Source organism: Phyllostomus discolor, chromosome 2, assembly GCF_004126475.2.
Source record: "Phyllostomus discolor isolate MPI-MPIP mPhyDis1 chromosome 2, mPhyDis1.pri.v3, whole genome shotgun sequence".
In the NCBI taxonomy this organism is placed as follows: Eukaryota; Metazoa; Chordata; class Mammalia; order Chiroptera; family Phyllostomidae; genus Phyllostomus; species Phyllostomus discolor.
In genome coordinates, this window is record NC_040904.2 from 53990650 (window position 1) to 54010431 (window position 19782).

At 43.9% G+C, this 19782-nt stretch overlaps 1 protein-coding gene across 2 annotated transcripts in view; it reads right to left on the bottom strand.

Moving 5' to 3' along the window:
* Positions 1–352: 352 nt before the first annotated feature.
* Positions 353–19782, bottom strand: part of SLC9A9 (solute carrier family 9 member A9) — a 540019-nt gene continuing 520589 nt past the window's right edge. For both annotated transcript variants that reach the window (XM_028505205.2, XM_036017879.1), the window contains 2 exons: positions 3147–3252; positions 353–2047 (listed from right to left, as the gene is read on the bottom strand). In XM_028505205.2, the coding sequence (XP_028361006.1) occupies positions 1820–2047; positions 3147–3252 (334 nt within the window). In that variant the 3' untranslated portion in view covers positions 353–1819. The remainder of the gene's footprint in view (positions 2048–3146; positions 3253–19782) is intronic.

Sequence of the window (19782 nt, forward strand, 5' to 3'; positions counted from 1 at the left end):
CTTATGTAGGCCTTTCTTTCCTTTCCCTCTACTATCTCCTCCCTCTTTTGGAAGTGCCTCATGGTTCTGGTTGCCCATGGTCGGGGGGGGGGGGGTGCTGTCTACCCTGCTTTAGGTGGCTGCCCCTTCCCTGGCACTTCCTCCCAGCCTGGCATGACCCTCTGCTCTGTCATCACTGAAGGATGATGTGGTCTGTCAGCCTCTCTGGGCTCTTCCTGGGTCATAGGATCCCTGCAACTCTGTCTGTTGCCTTTCTGGGCCTGCTCCATCCGCTACTTCAAGTGTAAGGACTTAGAACTGCCAATTAGTACAGGGGAAAATGCCTTAAATAAACATTAGCCCAAAACAATCATACTGTATAACAAACTTTTATTAGGATTAAGTCAAATTAGAAAACTTCATGCTTTACCATTTGCTACAATTACCTGGAATGACCAGATTTATCCTTAGCTGAGTATAAAACAGTTTTTGCCCCTGGATTCTGCCGTACGGGAAACAAGAGAATCGACGTGCATAGCAGTGTGTCTGACTCCACCATGGTTCATGGTTAAGGCCTGACAACTGGTCAGCAAAGCACATGTTACTTCCAAGCTCTGGGCCTGAGGAAGACAACATTCTTACCTCCCTGAAGAAGACTCAGTAGCCTGGGCACCTGGAACCAGCTATTTGGAGTCTAATGTTGACATCTGTATTTGAAGAAAAGCTAGGCTTGAGGTATATTTATAGCTCAAAGGCACAGGTCATGCAGCTGAATTAAAGGCTCTTGTGTTGGTCTCTGTCATGGGTCAGGAGCCATGTCTTACAAAGGGGAGTCCCGATGCTACCTACCTCCTCTACTGCTTGGTGTGGCCCATGCCTCAGCAGCCCTATTCTTCTCGCTGGAGCTCCTGCTAAGCAGCTGTGAGTGTCGGAATCTGAGGACAGGTTGGGGCTCCTGGCTGCCTTCTGCCATGTGGCGAGCAGTCTGTGCTGTGGAACCTCATTGCCCACCAGGCAGATGGGCTTGCTAAAGACCCAAGAAGTGACTCAAATGCAAGCAAGGACAGAGAGGCTCATTCTTCCGGTGACACATCGCATGGGGAAAAGAAACTGGTCTTCCTGTGAATGAGGTCCTACCAAGCTGGAAAGCAGACTGCCACTAGCACAGGGTATACACAGGTGTGACCAGCCCCTTTGTTCAATAGGAGAAACAGCATGAAAAGGACACCCGTGAGCACAGTGGTGCCCCACGTGGTGTGGGTTCTGTGAGGCAATCAGCAGTGGTATCAAGCACTTAGCTGGGTGCTGCAAATAGCCCTGGGATCATTAAGAGCGAGCAGGAGTCTAGGTCCTAAAAATACAAAACTTATCACTTGCTAAATAACTGGGTATTTCCTCCAGCTTAGGAGCGGTGTGTTTATGCTCAGAAACTCTTTTTCTCATTTTTAAACTTCCACCAATGAAGGGAATAAACTCCAGAGTGTATGTGAAGGGCCCGGGCAGCTGCACACAGAGAAGAAACACCTGCAGACAGCACGGTGTTTCGTCCCCACAGCAGCGAGGCTCCCGACTCCCGCCTCCTCCACCCTCCCCACCTGCCCGATTCATTAATGAAAATGGTTGCTGTCAAAACTGAAATTCAGTTGCATAATATAGAGGAATGATAATAAATTCTCATTTCTTCAGGCACCAGAGGATACATATGACAAGGGTTTGATTCTGTCCAATTTACGACCTTAATACATTTTCCAGTCTCTTCTCCGTGCTGCCTCATCATCTTGGTTTGTATTCCTCAGTGAGCCCTGCATGCCTTGTAATTAATTTGCACTGTTCATGGTCATTAATTCCCCTGGGATTGACCCGGAGTTTGCTCAAGTTTGAGTTCATAGCCTCCTAGGCCAAGGTCCCCCTCATAAATATTTTCCTTGTTTGGAGTCTGCGGTGAAGCTTTCTTGTCCAGACCCAGCCTGGCAGGAGGACTGCAGGGTAAGGTGGATTGCTCCTGGTAACTCATGGCTAGCTCATCCTGATTCACAATACATTCCACATCATCCTCCTTTAGATGGTCCTGGAGTTTTGGAGAGAGACATTGAGAGAAAGGGAGAGACAAAGAGGAGGAGAGAGAGGTCACTTCATGCTTAAGGCAGAAAGCAATGGCAGTCCTATCATGTAAGTAAGAAAATAGGGTGTTTGTTTTCCTTTTTCTATCTGCCTTGCCTTGCCTGGGCTGGAGTTTCTCCCACAGCAGGTACTGCCTTTCCCATCTTTGTGGGCATGGGGAAGCATTTCCCTGAGTTGGCATTGAAGACTTGACACCATAACACAACCTCCTTGGTTTAAGAGAGTTAAAATAAAATTCAGCGGGTTTCTTGAATTGATATCTAAGGGATTTGAGAGGACTTAAGAGTTAGCAGAATCCCGTGATCAACCCTTCTTTTATTGCTTTGGGAAGACCATGGAGAATTGCTTGTAGGATGATCCCTGGCTGGGTGACCAGGCCCCTGGTTTGCAGGCCCACAGGTTTGTAGCCTGTGCAAGGATCACTTGGAGGGCTCCTCAGAGCACAGATGCTGGGCCCTAACCTTGGAGTGTCTGTGTTGAGACCTGATAATCCGCACTTGCAACAAGTTCCCAAGTGATGCTGAGCTGCTGGTCTGGGGACCAGGCTTTGAAAACCACTGCCTTCAACTGTTGAGCCTTGAATGCATCAGAGATGCATTTTTCCATGTACACCAGGGGGCTGGCTGGACAAATGGAATAGGAGCCTCAGATGGCACAATTCTGTTCTTTTGCAGTCCCTGACACTCAGACCTGCTGCTGCTAATGATTCTAATCACTTTTTAGCATTTTTTAATTCCATTCCCTTGAGCTATACAGCACAGGCTCTATATGTTCAAAACCTCTAAACACAGCAGTTTTTTGAGGACACATTAGTTCTCTTACATTTTCTAAATTCATTTTATGGTTAAAAATACTGGTAACAATAAAAAAATGCATTTTTAAAGGAGATTGAGCCCACATCAGCAACAACAGAAAAGAGAAAAGCTTTTTTGGTGTATCAATTTTAAAAAGCTCTTCCTCCTCAAGATGGGAAGGCATAGATAGCCTCATGATTCCTGGGCTCACCAGTATTCACCACGCCTGCCCAGCTCTGGACATGTACTCACCCCATAGGCCTGAGGACTGGTGAGCAGTCTGGAAATTGGGCCACACCATTCGGGTAACGTTGTGGTCAGCGGAGGACCAGAGTGGGTCAGAATTGGTTTCAGATATCTGTGAGGCCTGTTAAGGAATACTTGCCAAAAAGGACTCAGGGTTGTTTCTCATACACAGCACAGAGCTTTACATGCAGCAAAAGAGATAGCTCTGCTCACCTTTAAATCCTCTGCTGCCTCACTGAGGAGACAACGTGGCCTGAAGAAATTAGTGTTTGTAATCCTTGCTCCACACACCTTCCCAGCCCTCCCAGAAGCCTCTAGGCGTGAAGAGATGACCACTGGCCCAGCCGCCATCCCAGAGAGGTATGAGATGCTCGTCTCCTCCCCTGACCCACTCAGCGTCTCATCTGCTTAGAGAATGTGTGTTTAAGAATTACCTTAAATGACAGCATAAAAAATTGTGTTTCTTAAAACTGCACACACAACTTAAACCACCAGTAATTTTCACAAAGAAGCAAGAGGTATTTCATAAAACGTTCAGTCCTTTTAGAGGCAGGTAGTGAACATAGATTGTTTTCCAAAGTACTTTGATTTTTCAATGTCAACATAGTCACTTTATGCTTCATACAACAGTGTTTCTATAGACAGAATTATGTTAAAAAAAGCAGGTAACAGGTTTATTCCATTGTCTAGCACCTGTCTTTCTCAGCACTTCACCCCAATGTGCTCTACACATTAAAAGGAAAACCTGTTCATCTAAAGCCATAATGCTTCCCTCCAATCCAGCAATAGTGAAATCCCCAGGGGCTAGCCCCCATTGCTTTATTATTATTATTTTGCTCAAAGATATGTAGTCAAATCATTTCACCATTTCATCAGAAACAATTTTTAACCTTTATATTATCTCCTCTTCCAGAAAATATTTAACCTCATCAGCTTCTGAAAAGCTTTAATAAATAGGGAAAGGGAAAAAATGGAAAGCAGTTAACACAGGTTGGCTGGTGAAGGTCCGCAGCCACCCCTAGGCACTCAGGACACAGCAGGTCTTGGCGATGGTTCTACTGGAGGCCATCCACAGCTGGACGACACTGCTCACTGCTCTGTGGTTCCTGTGGTGCCTGCGTGTGTGAGGACGGAGGGAAGATGCAGCCTGCGGGGGCCAGCAGTCTGGTTGCCTCTGGCTTCAAAGAGGTGACAAAGCAGGGGCTCCATGGCAGCACAGCGAGCTATGATGCAAGGGAGTGACTGAAAAGGTACATAAGAGGGCGTGTGATTCCAACTGCAAATGGAAAACTTTACATCTCCTTGCAGGGGGGCAGCTGTCATTCCAGTTAAGGACTAAGGAAGATATTAAAGTTCCAAGCCTGACATTTGCTGTAACATCTTCTAAGTATATTTACAACTCTGGAAAGCCCTTGATGACCTTCCATTAATTTTTATCAGTGTTATTTTCTTCCTTTTATGGATGAAGGAATTAAAGCCTAGAGATATAATGATTTTCAATAATCCAAAGCTTCCCTTTGCTATTCGAGTTCACTAGCATCCTCCCTGGTAGAAGTTAATTTTTCAGGGCAGAATTATACATGTGAGCATCTGCTTCTCTAGAGACAAATACTCTCAGGCCTCACCCCCGCTGGCGATCTGCAGGCCCTGAGCTCGGGGCACGTGAGGACCTCTGAGTTTATCAGGGTTGGTGGAATACATGTCATCAGTGAACAATGCTTTTTTCAGGGAGGTGAGGAGGACAAGATATATGTACAACCTGAGTGTGAGTTAAGGACAATCCAGCCAATGTCATTTGCAGTTGGCAAAGTGACAGCAGGTTCGCAACATTTCTAGAGATGTCATGTAAACAACAAAACAAAAACAAAACAGAGACGTTTGTCAAGGCTCTAAGAGAAGACCAGGCAACTTCCACTGTTTGAAATTCTCAGTAAACTGGAAAGTCAAAATGCCAAAATAATGTTACAAAAGTAAAACACAAATTAAGAAATGTGTAATGGACATATTCTTCTGCTAATCCCGATGTGGTGTCTCTTTATCTCTGTGCGTACTATTAGCGGAGCTAACACCAGAGGATGGAATTAGTAGCTTTCTGTGAACCCGAGGCCTGGACCAAACAGGGGGCCCTTTGCCCGTCTGGACAGGCTCTGGCATTTTCGACTCAGGAGTCCTGGGCACGATGGCCAGCTCTGCCGCTTTGCTGACTGCGTGCCTGTGACCCCGCCATTTACCTCTCTGAGCCTCAAGTGTTATTGTGACTATTAACTGAAATAACACAGGTAGGGGTGGTTTTAAACTCTTTCATGCTATTTAAATGATGTTTATCTTATTTTAAAATTTATCTTCTAAGCAACACTTTCAGGAGAAACCAGGGTCTCAGTCATTGTTGGTATAACGGTGGGGACTGATGCCAAGGGTAGAGACGAGAGAATGACACTCCAGGCATTTGGTGTACGATTGGGGCTCGTGGGCTAGTCAGCAGGTGGATGATGGGGGCTGCCTCTACACGAAAAGTAGTTATTTGGGTTAAAAGCTGTGTGGGGGACCAGTGTGAGGTGGCAGGTGACAGGAAGGGAGAAGTTTTTTGAGGTAAGGCCCTTCCAGGGGACTCATGGTGCCGTTTCGTCTGATCCAGTCTCAGTGGCTGTGAGTTAGAGTGGTGAGGCATTTGTACTGTGTGGCATGGACGGAATGGAAAGTGTAATGCACCATCCACGGCCACAGTGGGTGTGGGGCAAAGGGCTCTCCAACATCTGGGTTTGTCCAGTGCTTCCATGCATCATGTGCTCACGGGGCATTTGTTAAATCTATGATACAGGAAGCTATTTGGGGGTGGTATGAGTAGTGAAAGTAGACTGAATAACCATGCAAGAAAAGAATAAAGGGGGAGATTTATAGCCGAGGAATGAGGTTTGGCTGAGGATAAAGGTTAAGAAAGGTCAAGCTGGAGATGGACTTCTGGGGCCTGAGTGATTAGACAAAGGGCACCGTGAAAAGAGTGGCAATGGCATAAATAAAGTGGTTAAAAAATAACCTTTGTGTTTTCACTCACTCACTCACTCATTCATCTGTTCTTTCATACCTCACTTGCTTTTATTTTTGTTTTATGTGCCAAGCCCCAGAGGCACTGCTGAAGGAAATGAACAGCCACTCTACAGAGTGGAAATGCCCTGGTCTCCGGACTGTGGTCTCCTCTTCCCCTGGTTTCAGTGCTTGGCATCTTTTAGATGTTCAGTAAATAGCTGTTGAGTTAATAAAGACAACAGACTCAGAGGGAGTTAAGGACTTCGTTGCTCGCTGGAACCCAGGCAGTCAGTCAGCGGCACAGCTGGGCATGAGACCAGGGACATTCCCACCAAACTGAGATGCCTGCCTTCCGTCACGGAGACACTGGTCACAGACTTGCCTGACTGGGTAACTGAGCTGGGACCCAGCAGTGAGCAACTTTCCGAGTTCTTCACTGCGGAGTCCTGTCTGGAGAGTGGCTAGATCTCCAGGGTGGCCTGGATTATGAAAAAGTAAGAAACCTCTTTTGATCTATGAAAAAAACCTCAACGGTAGATTTTGAAAAATGTGGGTTTTTTTTTTCATCAGGTTCTAGTACATGTTTGGGAGGGAGATTCCCCATTGGGTATTTTTGGTACGGCTAGTTTTGCTTCCCTAATAAGCTAGGAACACATCGAGATGAAATGTTAACCTTTTGGGGGGGAAAACAATGACTTTTCTCATCTTTAAAGGGCACATGTTTGGAAATAGCAGTTTGGTCCGGGAGATGTAAGTAAAATTTGGAACTCTACCCAGAATTTAACATTCATGAACAGGGAAAGACAGTTAGCAGAAACATTTTCTCCATTGGCCTGAGCTGTCAGGGGTCCAGAGCTAAATTTAGTGCTTAGCTGAACTAACATCCAAACTACCTGGTAACATTTGTTTGCTCTCTCTGCCGTTTGTTAGTTTGTGTTTTGATGTGTTTAAATCCTCGTGTTTTGTCCATTTTAAGTTGCCAAAACCAATGCTTATGGTCCTATGTATGTTGGTGAGCAGTAAAAACCCCAAGCAAAGGTCAGCTCCACAAGTAAACATTTTTTAAGGGGACCGAACTTCACTGCTCCTGTTGACTAAATGTCTGCCCTCCTAAAATTCATGTGTTGTCCTAACCCCCAAGGGAATAGACGGCATTTGAAAATGGGCCCTTTGGGAGGTGAGGAGGGTTGGATGGGCCATGCCAGTGGGGTCTAGTGGTGGGATTAATGCCCTTGTAAGAAGAGACGTTAGAGAGTTGGCTTATGCGCTCTCGGCAAGGCCTGGAGGAGGAGGTTGTGTGGGCTGCAATGAGGAGGTGGCTGTTTGCAGCCCTGTGAAAGAGCTCTCACCAGAACTCAACCCTGCTGGCACCTTGGTCTCGGACTTCCAGGCTCCAGAACTGTGAGAAAATAAATTTCTGTTGTTTAAGTCACCCAGTCTGTGGTGTTTTGTTATGGCAGCTTTGCTCTGGCCCTCTTTAAAAGTCTTCAGTTTGAGAGTCCTGAAGAGCTATGTTCTATTTTGGCTTTCTTTAAATTTGCCTGATCATAAAGATCATTTGGACATTTGTTAAAAATTCAGGTTTCCAAGTCCTCCCTTGGAGACTCTGACTCAGCAGGTCTTGGAGGTGGCCTGGAACTGTGGCTTTTTTTTGTTTTTGTGTTTTTTAAATAAGCACTGAGAGGACTGATGATCAGGTAACCATGGACCGCAGTGGTCTCCTTCCAGAGCATCTCCCTCCATGTGAGACTTGGCTCTTAAATGGAAAGACAAAGAACATGATCTCTTTCATCCATCAAACCATCATTTTTAGGGTGAGAATACATATAAGGTAAGCCCATTTGGCCCAGAACCTAGGCCTATCTAATGGCCCCTGCCAATTTTTCCATTTTTGGCTGGGGAATGGGTTAAATACTTGGTCCAATGAGATGAAGGCTCAACGATGCTACACCTGAGGGTGGATTAATGACGCAGCGCATCTCAGCCTGCATAGGAAGACTTTGTGCTCATTTAGAGCATTTGAGTGTGTTTGTATGTATGGGCTTGATAAATGATCTTGTTATCAGGATAAAATACTTGTCAACACATAGCTGTGTAAGGAAGGAAGGCACATTTATCTCTGTATAGAATTTTCAGGATGATACCCCCTACCCTTCATTTATAAAAATTTCCATATGTCTTATTTTCTCTTTATAGCTGCAGGTGGCTATTATAGTCCCATTTTCTAGATCAAGAATTGTGGGAACAGATGGCTTTTTAATTATGTTCTAACCTATTCTTACCTCCATTCCCAGAATGCTTTTCAGCTTTCAGTGCCAACTTGCCACCTGAGATGGTCAAGGATCAAGGCTGGGTGTGTGGGGAAGGGTAGGTGCATGCTGGAGTGGAAGCCAGCCTTGCCCTCCAAACCCATACATTTTTGCAGAAAACCAGGTCCCACTTGCTACTGACTTGATGGGACCCCACACTGTTGTTTACAGAGCATCCATGAACAGAACTAGCAGAGGACACCAAAAATTATATAGACCCCATCACTTTTTGATTCCAATGTACAAATCACCCCTCTTCTGCCTTGTTTACCATGAAACAGGGTCTGGAAAACTGCGTGTGTTCTCCCTCTTTCACATGGGTATGTCGACTTCTGTCACTGGACATTCGCCATCTTGCCATCTTGGTTCAGCACGTGAGGAGCCATCCTGAGGGTTTAGGGTTCCGGTCAGAGAAAGCCTTTAAGATTCCTACTGAAAAGCCTTCTTTAAGCTGTTACATCTCCCTGTTCTCTCTGGCTTGGGGGAGGGCTTCTAATTCTACACCAGGCACTTGTAGAAAACAGAGGAGTGGGATTCTGTCTTTGCAGCCACTCTATTTCAAGAAAAAGCTATCAAGACAGTGCCTTCTTCTAGGCTACCCATGAAGTTCTGGTTTTTCTTTTTTTAAAGGAAAAGGCAGAAACCCTCTATTCACACACACAGGTGAACATATACTTCTTTGATTGACAATCCTAACCTTTACCATGTTAAAGGAAATGTCCTAGACAACTTCTGGGACATACAAAAGCAGCAAATACCAGAACAAAAGCCCTGAGGGGTGAACAGAACTGCCTGGAATAAGCCAGCAAGGAGTAATTGCAACGCCTTTTAGTCCAGTCTCTGAGCTCTGCTAACTCACGTCTGCTCAGGAATGGCTCTCCCCTTAAGGCCAAGTTAATGTTCCCCTTTATCCCAGTGGACTTCTTGGATCAGCCACAATAAATTGCTTCAGCTCCATAGCAGCTCCACTGCAACATGAACATACTTGCCTGACAGAGTTTACTGCCTACATTATCTTATAGCTAACTGTTTACATCTCCATCTCCTTCATTAGACTCTGAGCTCCTTGAGGGCAAGAAATTTATCATTATTTTTTAAAAATATTTTTTATGGTGTAATGAAACAGGAATACATCTATGCTGACAAATCTGATATAGCTTAATAAAGTTTTATAAGGCAATGAAACCACACAGGCCAGGAAACGGAACTTCGTTGCTTACCCATGAAGCCACTTCTGTGTCTCACTCTAATCAAAGCTCCTCCCTGTCTCTGTAAGGAACTACAGTCCTGATTTTTAAACCTATTACTTCCTTGAATTCATATTACAGTTTCATCATTCAAATGCACATTCTTACACACTATAGTCTAGTGTATTTAAAAATGTTACAACTTTTAATCTATAGATTCCTCTTCCATACTTTTAATTTCTGTACAATTCATCTGCTGGAGAATCTGTGGAGTTTCCTAGTCTGAATTTTGCTGAATGCAAACACATGTGCAGCCCAGCATGTTCCTCTGCCTTTGGTAGTTCCCGCAAATTGCCAGGTAGGCTCAGATTGGATCAGATTCAGGTCCTACTATATTCCTTTGGCAAGACTAAAGAAGGCATGTCACATCTTGTTGTCTGTCTTTGTGCATTCTTGCCAGCCACTGATGTGTAATACCTATGTATTTTTGCTCATTGGGATTGCAAATAGTGAATTATTTGCTGTCTACCAAATGCCTAGACTCTTTGGTCTAGACATTTACAATAGGAAGAAGGGGAGGAAAGGCAATTTCATGGAAGGAGCAGTGTGCCAGGTCATAGACTTTTTAGAAACTGTGTCATATGTAAGGCACCTGCAGTCCTGACCACCGCAGGTCTCAGGCCAAGGGCAAGCTGTTTCTGTTGACAGAAGTTTGGTAGTGGGGAGGCTGGGAGCCAGGTCACATGTGGATGGAAAGTAATAAGAATAACAGTAGTAATTTTCTTCCCCTCATAAGTCACATGGTGTTTTCTAGATCCTCCAAGGAATTTTTCTTTAAAGTTCATTAATTTCACTAAAGTTTTTCTGCTGTTTGTTGTTCTAGCTTGATCCTCTCAGGTACGTGGTGTGTTCCAAATGTGTTAAATGTGTTGTATTTCAGGAAAGTTGTGAATTAGTACTAGTGCTACTTCCTTGCTTTGTTTTTATTCTCTAGGGACTTCTATTTTCTGAGAGTTCAATATTTTGCCTATTTTTAAAATGTGTCACTTTCTCTTGATCCTTTTAACTTTATTTCTTTTTGAGTTAAAATTTGTTTTCACCCACTATTTCTCTTAAAGTAATATTATCCACCTTTTTTTTGCTTTTGTATTTTTTAAATTTAGTTACTACTCATTCCTGAAATTATTTTACTTTTTTTATTTTAAAGTATCTCCAGTTTTTGTTTTCTAATTTTAGTTCATGTTCTTTTATGTCTTATAAAATTTTCTTAATGTTTTTTAACTTGGTTTAATATAGTATGTTATCATTTTGATCTATTTATGGGCATGTCTTTCTGGCATGCTTTCATTTTCTTTTTTTCTTCTTATAACAACATATATGGGATTTTCCTTTTATTTTTTTTAGCTCTCCTGCATTTATAGAATGAGGCAAGGTTTAGGAGTGCTTTTCCAACTGTACAGGGTTCCCTCTCCTGCTGTTTTTATCTAGTGTAAACATGGTGGCTTGCATTTTGAACTTTCTTGCTAGGGCCCCAGCCCACCCCTACCCCGCTGCCCATGGTTACCTGAACCCTGTGTTTCCTTTATCACTAATGTCTCAACCTAACTTAGTGTCGGCTCTCCTCAGGCACTTTCTCCAGAGGGCAGAGCCCTGTCCTGACCTGGGGCCTTGGGAGGTCCATTCAGAGAGCTCTCAGGGGCCCTGACTGCTTTAGCCCCTTCAGTCTTTCTTACTGGGACCTGCCACTTCCTCCTACTAGAGAAGGCGATGCCCTCTGCACCCTGCCACAGCTGTTACTAAGTTGGCCTAACTACACTTTCTAGGACACACTATTGGTTACTCAGGAGTTCTCCTATTTCCAGGTTCCTCCTGCGTGGACACTTGTGCTCTTGGTGGTTTGTCTCTGCTCACTTGTGATTTGGAGTTTGTGAGAAAACTTGACCCTAGTTTTGTTATAAATGTGTCTGTGGGATAGTTTTATGTAGGGATTTGTAGAAATTGAAAGACTGCTTTGGTGCTACTCCCATCTTCCCAGAATCCCCCAGGAACTATATTTTATTTGATCGTCTGTCGTTGGTAATTATTTGGTATCTAGCACATTACTAATGAATGTGGACGTGGTCTAGTCAGATGTTTAAATTGCACTCTGTATGAACTCCCTAAGTGAACTGGGACCTGCCCATAATCCAAACCACGCAGCTTAGATTCATCACAATGGACTTCCTACATGATAGCCAGGTGAGTCAGATGGTACCCAGAGCCATGGTTTTTCACTTCTCCTAGCCTTGCACTCACATCTCTGAAAAATACCTGCATGTTTATCATTCGAACACAATTTCATGTGACATTTCAAAGAGTTCCCAAGTGTCTTGAAACCCATTCATGTTTCCCTAGATGTCCTGAGCCAGGAAACTCTGGTCAGGAGTGATTAAGTATTAAGGATGAGGGAAGACTGAAGGGCGATAAAGTGGTGTGTTTGCTATCCTATTTGTACTGGGAGTTGGTTTTATCAGTGATATCCACAAGATCTACCTATCAAATGTTAAGATAATTCTACTGGGCTCCTCAGTTCCAGACAGACAATCCAAGAACGGAGAAAGGGTAGTAGGAAAGGTTATAGGAAAGAAGACAGTTGTAGGATACCAAAGCAACCGGCATAAGCAGGGCAAGTGGACTCAAGATAAACAGATAAACCCAAGATAAAAGGGGGAAATGTTGGAATCAAGAGACTGGAGGAAACCTAAGAGTTCATCTGATCCACAACTTTAGCTCTTAATGTGGAAGAATATTTAAACCTAGAGTTTCTGCAAATGCTGTCACCTGATCATCTGCATCAGTATCCCCTGGTTTGCTTGTTAAAATGCAGACTCCTGGGCCCTGGAACTTGACCCTCTTGGGTGGGGACCTAGTAATCTGCATTTTAGAAGCCCCCTGATAACCCCTGGTCTAAATGATACACAGCAGAATGGCATCTTGTCTCTCGAAGGACCGGATGTGGAGGTGCCGTGTCTATGAGCTGCATAGTGAAATAATAGTAACAATGGTGCCAAAAGATTACTTTTACTACTGCTCTTTTTCCTCCTCCTACTGTGTCCTTAAAACTTTCCCTTTGGACACAGGATGGAACCAAGAGAGTTCCAGGAATTTTTGCCACCTATCAGATGCAGCTAAAATTCTTTTGTGCTAATGGAATATTACTTTTGGCTCAAGTGTTTTGAGAGAAAACAGTTCTGGAGAAGAATGCTTCTGCTACTAACATGGAGTGGGTCTTGCTTTTGGTGGCCTTCAGGTTAGAGGAAATGTCACGTAGACCCAGGATCCCTTTGTTAGTAGCTCACAGTGATTTTGACAGCAAGCTTTTCTGGGTCACCTCCCTGATGGTGTGTAGGAGAGCTGGGCTGTGAGAAGTGACTATTCCGGTGTTCTAGGTCTCTACTCCAGTTTGGAGGAAAATCTGCACTTGATTTCTTCTCCAAATACCAATTAGACTTGGTCTTGTGAGGGCTGGAGGCTTCGTTGGCTACCCCAGAATTCATGCCTGAGATAGAGGCAGCCAGCCCTGCCCGTGCCCTCTCTGGCTCACCCAGTACCCATGGGGCTCGGCCCTTCCTCTGAACTCCCAGAACAGGGTGTGTGCCCTAGGGAGACTGGTCCCATGTGGACACTGTCAGGGATCCAAGGGGACACATAACTGTACTCAACTTCTACCTTTGCACAAACAGAAACAGTCACTTCGGCACTGGCAACTGCAGCGTGAACCCTGTGGGTCAGGATTCTCAGAGCACGGAGTTAAAGAGGAAGCTACCTTCAATACTTTCATGGGGAGGGACACAGCACATACCAAACATGGATGGCTGAGGTTCTGGCTGCTGTGACTGCTTCTCAATGTGAGCAAAAGTCTCCACCACTTTGTGCCTCAATTTTCCTGTTGCTAAGGAGCCATATGATGCTGTATTGGATCTGGCTAGGTCATCATTCAGATTGTGTTACCTTGTGTATTTGTTTCTCGGGGATGCTGTAACAAAGCCCCACAAACTGGTGGCATCAAACACGAGGCAGATATTGTCTCACAGTTCTGGAGGCTGGAAGTCTGAGATCAAGGTGTTGGCCGGGTTGGTTCCCTCTGTGGGCTCTGGGGGAGAACTGTCTCATGCTTTTCTCATACCTTCTAGTTATGGCCAAAGTCTTGGGTTCCCTGACTTACAGATGCATCTCTCCAATCTCTTCCCAGGCTGCTTGCCTGTGTCTTCACATGACCGCCTTCTTACAAGCAAATCAGTAATGTTGGGTTAGGGGCCCACCCTGTTCTGGTGTGACTTCATCTCAACTCACTGCATCTGTGACGAACCTATTTCCAAATGAGGTTCCATTTTGAGGTACTGGGGGTTAGGACTTCAGTACATCTTTTTTGGAGGAAACAATTTGAGCAACTTTCTGCTGCTTCTGAATAATCCCAATATTTTTTAGAGATAGTTAAAAGACAGATAAGCTGGGTTTGAATCATAGGTCTGTCACTTATTATCTGAGTGGGCAAATTTTTCAAGCTCTTTGACCCTCATTTTCCTCATGCATAAAATAGGAAATAGCTTATAATAGTGACCTTATAGGAGAGGGGCTTCAGTGAGATAAAAATAGATACAATTTTTAGCACATTTTCAGGCACATAATAAGCTTTCAACAAATATTAGTTAACATTATTTTTTTGCTGTGTCCTTTAAGGAGTTATAAATGTTAGAAGTATATTTCAACCCCCTCCACATCAGTTAACCAAGGAAACACCCACTGCTCAGCCCTCGGAGTCCGTACTGTGTCTCCTACTGGCTGCTGGGGCCCCGAGGACGAATCTGCAAAGTTTCTGTGGGCGAACTCCCTTTAGCTCTTGGAGCAGTGCTGTGCATGGCTACCCAGAAAGGCACTGCACTTAATTCCGTGTCAGCAGCGGTGGAGTTCAGTGGCGCACGTGCATGGTGAGAGTCCTGTCTCCACAGGAGCAAGGTGCTGACTCAGAAGGTTGCTCTTTACATATTGGTTTTTAAGGTCACCTTAGAGTAGCTTTTTTATCATCCTATTTGTTTTTCTGGGCTCTAGTTGTCCTTGAAACCACTCGAACTTTCCTATACTCTAAGGACTCCTTCTCTTCCTGCCCATTTAACAAAAACCCTGAGTAGAAACTCTCTCTCTCTCCACACACACCAGTGAGGCTGACTTGTGTAACCCACTGAGTTTTTACAGGAATCTGGGCATATGACATTGAGTTATTTTTGAGCTATGGAATGAAGCCCATTCAGGAAACTTTAAACTCTATTTCCTTCGACTAAGCAGACACAAGAGGACAGCCCTTTGTTGTTACAGAGACACACAAAATAAATAACCTCATTCTCCTCTCCAGGCACTTTTTTTTCCCCTCAGATGCGGTCACTTTCAACCTTTTTTCACCTCTAACTCCTACCTGGAAATACATTTCATAATTGGAACTGGGTACATGCCCCAACATCTGCTCAATCATATATATGTGAAAGTAAAAATACTTCTGTGATATATGTAAATCTATTCCTATATCCTATCCTATCCTATCCTATCCACTCCATCTGTCTTCTATTATGCTTATAGCGGACACTGCTAGTATACTAGTACTAATATCTAGTTTTCTTTCTGGTACCTGAAGTAGGGGCATCAGTGTCTTGGAAGTAGGTGGGGCTCTATGACTAATTCTGGCCATTGTTCTGTGGTGGTAAGTGACTAGTATCACTTCCACAGTGAAACACAGAAAGCCAGCATGTCACTCTCCAGCTGACTCTTTCCCTGCAACCTTAACCCAAGGAGGCCTTGGGTTGAGACAGTGGAGTCGGATCAAAGCTGTCTGGATCACTGAGTTGCCGTATGGAGGACAGTTGCCCTGGAGGGTCACACATTTCTTTAGCAGCCTTTATATGAGAGAGAAATGAAACTGCCACTGAAATTTTGGAAATGTATAGTTCATCCTAGTCTGACTAATACAGTATTTTCTTCTTTTTCTCCTCCTCCTCCTCCCTCCTCCTTGCCTTCCCTCCTCTCCTTCCCTTCCCCCCTCCTCCTTCTTCTTCTCCTCTTCCTCCTTCTTTCAGAAATGCTGGTCTTGAGTTATTGAAATGATTTCATGACCTATTATGGGTAGCCTCCTACAGTTTGCAAACTATTTTCCAAAATATGAGCCACATCAGTATTCCCTGAGTGTAGGTATAGAGAGAGCTCCATGGAGGAGGGGTAGTGCATACCAGCATGGTCTCTCCTCAGGATCTTAACTTACTGAGGTTGGTTGATTTAAGGACTAAGTGGCTGTGTGAGTAGGGACATAGAGAGTTAGGTTGCAATTGCTTTGGTGGAGAGGCACCAGAGATTAGTTTCTAAGCTGACTGAAGAGCGAACTTACCCTTTCAGTGAGATTTTGCTTTTTAGGTATACATGGATCCAGAGTGACTCCTCATATATTATATTATCAGTAGACCTATGTGCATTGAGAACTCAAATCACTGGTGTATCCTGCTTATTATTAAAATAGGTTGGAATACAAAGGCATGATACTGCTACTAAATTGTCAAGTGGTGAGGTTGGAGGCCTCCATTCATGGATGTGTCCTTGGCTATATACTTGAACTTCATTGCCTTCTGTAGCTCTTGCCCTGCTTATCTTTCCAACGTTATTCCCACAGTCTTTCATAAGCCTAGTTTCTGATAAATGACATTGAGCATTGATTCCTGTTTATATATTACTCTCCCTCTGGGCTTTTGCATATACTTTTCCCTCCATTTGAACAGCTTTCTTTTCACCTTGGCACCTGGAAATCCTAAACTCATTCAGACAGAGCTCAATTTTTACTGCCTCTGAAATCCCATTGATCTTTTAACTACTGCTCTCCTACAACTGACCAGTCTCTACCTTATATTTACTAAAGTACAGTTCTCCTCCAATCCCGCCTTGAACCAGAGCTGCTTCTCTTTCACCTTTTTTATCTTGAGGTCCCACATAAAATCCCATACAAATAAAAGGGTTCCTATGAACAACAATAACCACAACATACACCCCAAAGTTAGAAAATCCACTAACTTAAAAACAAGACTGATTTACTAAGATTGACATGGAAAGCCTTTCTAGGCTACTAATAGTTCCCAGATCCACCAAATGCTTTATAGATTTTTATATTTACATGTTCTGTTTCCACCACCAGGAATGTTGTTGCTCACTTTATCTTGCAGGGAACACTGTTTATTTTTTAAAGCCTGTGGGATAGATTGCTATTTATCTACCCAGTAGCCAGTCTTTCTTTTCTCCTTACAATAGAAGGAAGTTATATTTCCACAAAAGATTGGGTGACCAATTAAATGAAAGAAGTTTGTTGGGTAGAATTCCTAGAGAAGTTCCTTAATAACATCAGTTTTGCCCTTTCTGCCTTCTTGCCTGGAACTTAAATAAGCTGTCTAGTGCTCCAGTAGCCATTTTGGAACCATGAGGTAAATTTGAGGCTAGAAGCTATATACTAAGGATAGCAGGTGAGAAGGATAGAAAAACAGTAAGAATATGGATGATATCATGGAACTCTATTACCAGCTGCAGATTGTACAGTGTTGGACATCTTTTACATGAGATTAAAAGCCTCTGTTTTGATTAAACCATGGGTTTTTCTTTTACATGTAGCCAAACATAATCCAAATGGATACACAGATGAATTCAAACAGTACCTCTTCTTAGTCCCAACTAGAGAATTTCTTTAATGGGGCTCCCACGGGCCTTCACTCAAACCTCTCTGATAACATTTATATATCAGAACTATTTAACAGTACATCACCTTTCCCTGAGGGAGGAACATCATCTCAATCCTCTTTGTATCTGCAGTGCTGAATGCCTAGTAACCAGCAATGAGTCCTCTTAAATGATATTTGTTGAGTTAAATTGAGACTTGAGAAGTATTTAAGGTTTTCTGTTAACATGCAATTTCTTTTGGGAAAGGTATTATCGGAAACCCAAACCTTATTTGGGTGTAGTAGGCAAGAAATAAAGTCATGGGGAATGACACTGGTGGGAGCCTTAGGGACTGGGGTATGAGAGATCGGCAGGGCTGGACCAGCCACTGGAAAGAGAGGTGGGAAAAACCACAGCCATGGATTTCAGCCTGTCTGGCTCTCCCTAGGGCAGCTCTTGTTTTCCTGCACACAAAACCTCACTCCCCTGGAAAGCCCCAAGAGGAGACTGCCTGCATTAGGAATGCTTTACATTGCCCTCTTGCCTCTTTGAGAGGCAAAGCTTCTCTCTGGAGAGTGGTTATCGCAGACAACTGGCTCCTTGGTCATATCTGTAGGTCCTCCTGTGTGCCCCAGTGGTGTTCTCTGGGTCCTCCAAAAGCACTTTGGAATGGTCTGTCACTCTTGAGTTGCAAGATTAAATGAATAAATGTTTGGATAAGAAGCTTTCCGGCCTTAGATCAAAGTCTTCATTGCTCAGGGTCTAGACCCCTTTCAGAGTAAGTATAAAGCCTGCCTTCACCTTGGAGGGAATTATGGGTGCAAAAGGAGAGAGGTCCTGCCCGTACCCACCATATCAGCACATCTTCTCAGGAATAGAGCTCAGATGGTGTACTCAGAATCCAGTGTGCTGAGAAAATGAAAAGATGCACATTCTATTAGAACCACTCAAAAATGCTATTGGCAAGGACAAATATGATCCTTTGGCCAAATGAAACCACTGGAAAGCAAGTTAAACCATGCATCACGATATGATCATTCTCTCCTTGTAAAAATAATAAAAATGTTTGGCACATTTACTGTGTGTGTTTGTGTGTCCATTTTAATAAACGACACCAGGGCCTTTCTTTGAAAGTCACAGGTCTGAACTTAAGCCAAAAAAGTGGCAGGAGCTGTCCCGCTTGCCACAGAAATGGAAGAGAAAGCACTGAGTCATTATACAATTCCCCTCTCCTAAATCAAACCTGCCATTTGCCACGATTATTTACCATGGCTTTGTAATTGTGAGCAGGCAGCTGAGGAGAGCTGGGAGTCTGCTCATTCTTTAAAATGACATAAAGTGGCACTTGGCATCCCAAAAGATAATTGTTTTTTTTTCTCGTTGTTAAGATCCAACTGCTTCTCAGAGTTCTGTGAAAGATTCATTTGAGAGCAACTCTAGAAACTTCTGTGGAATCTGGCTCTTGGCTTCTTTCTGAAACCCAATTTGAATTCATTCTCAGGATTTGATTGTGACCTTCAGTCAGAATTCCTCTCCCTATTTTGCAGGATGGAGAGCTCCCCCACCCCCCCTTCACGTCCCTCTACTCCTCAGCGGTGCTCACAGGTAGGAGGTATTAGCAGTTTATGATCATAAGTAATCATAGTCTCAGAATCTCAACCTGAATCTTATGAAATGGAATTTGGAAAGGAGTCAAGATTTCACCAGATTTCCACCCACTTAATGGGACCTTGGTGTCTGGACAAAAACTTGAGGCCTATGGGAAGCGCTCAGCCATGGTGAGAGAGCCCTTGCTCGTCAGCCTTTCCCTCACCCCGCAGCGAAGTGATAATCGACGGGCAATCTGCCAAACCCAGTGCCACTCTCTGCTGACAAAATGAATGATACAGACAGTCTTACCCTTTGGCTTTCCATAAGTTTTCAAATACCCGTGAGATTCCTGTTGTTCAAGTACAAACAGGTATAGGGAACGTAAATATGTGCTCATATCAATGGACCTACCTATAGTATGAACGAGTTCCTGCTGTTTCTATCTGGAAATTTCAAATTGTATGCAACGGTATTGAGTTTCTGACATGGGTTAAAGTCAAAAACAGAAAGCTCATGTGTCTCTAACCCTCTGGCTCAGGACTGCAAATTTATGATGTTGAGTATTTATTAAACGCTAACTATATTGGGAGCTCTGTGTCAAGCGCTTTACGTGATTAATCTCTTTAACCCTAGAAAGTAGCTTCATAATTAACCCCATTTGTAGGTGAGGAAACTGAGGCACAGGGAGACAGATGAAGGAGCTAGCCCATGGCCATGCACCCAGGAGTGGTGGAGCTGGGGTGGGAACCTAGGCTGCTGCACGGCTAGCCTGCCTCTCACTTTGATCCTATAGCTCCGTGCAGCATGACCACATGC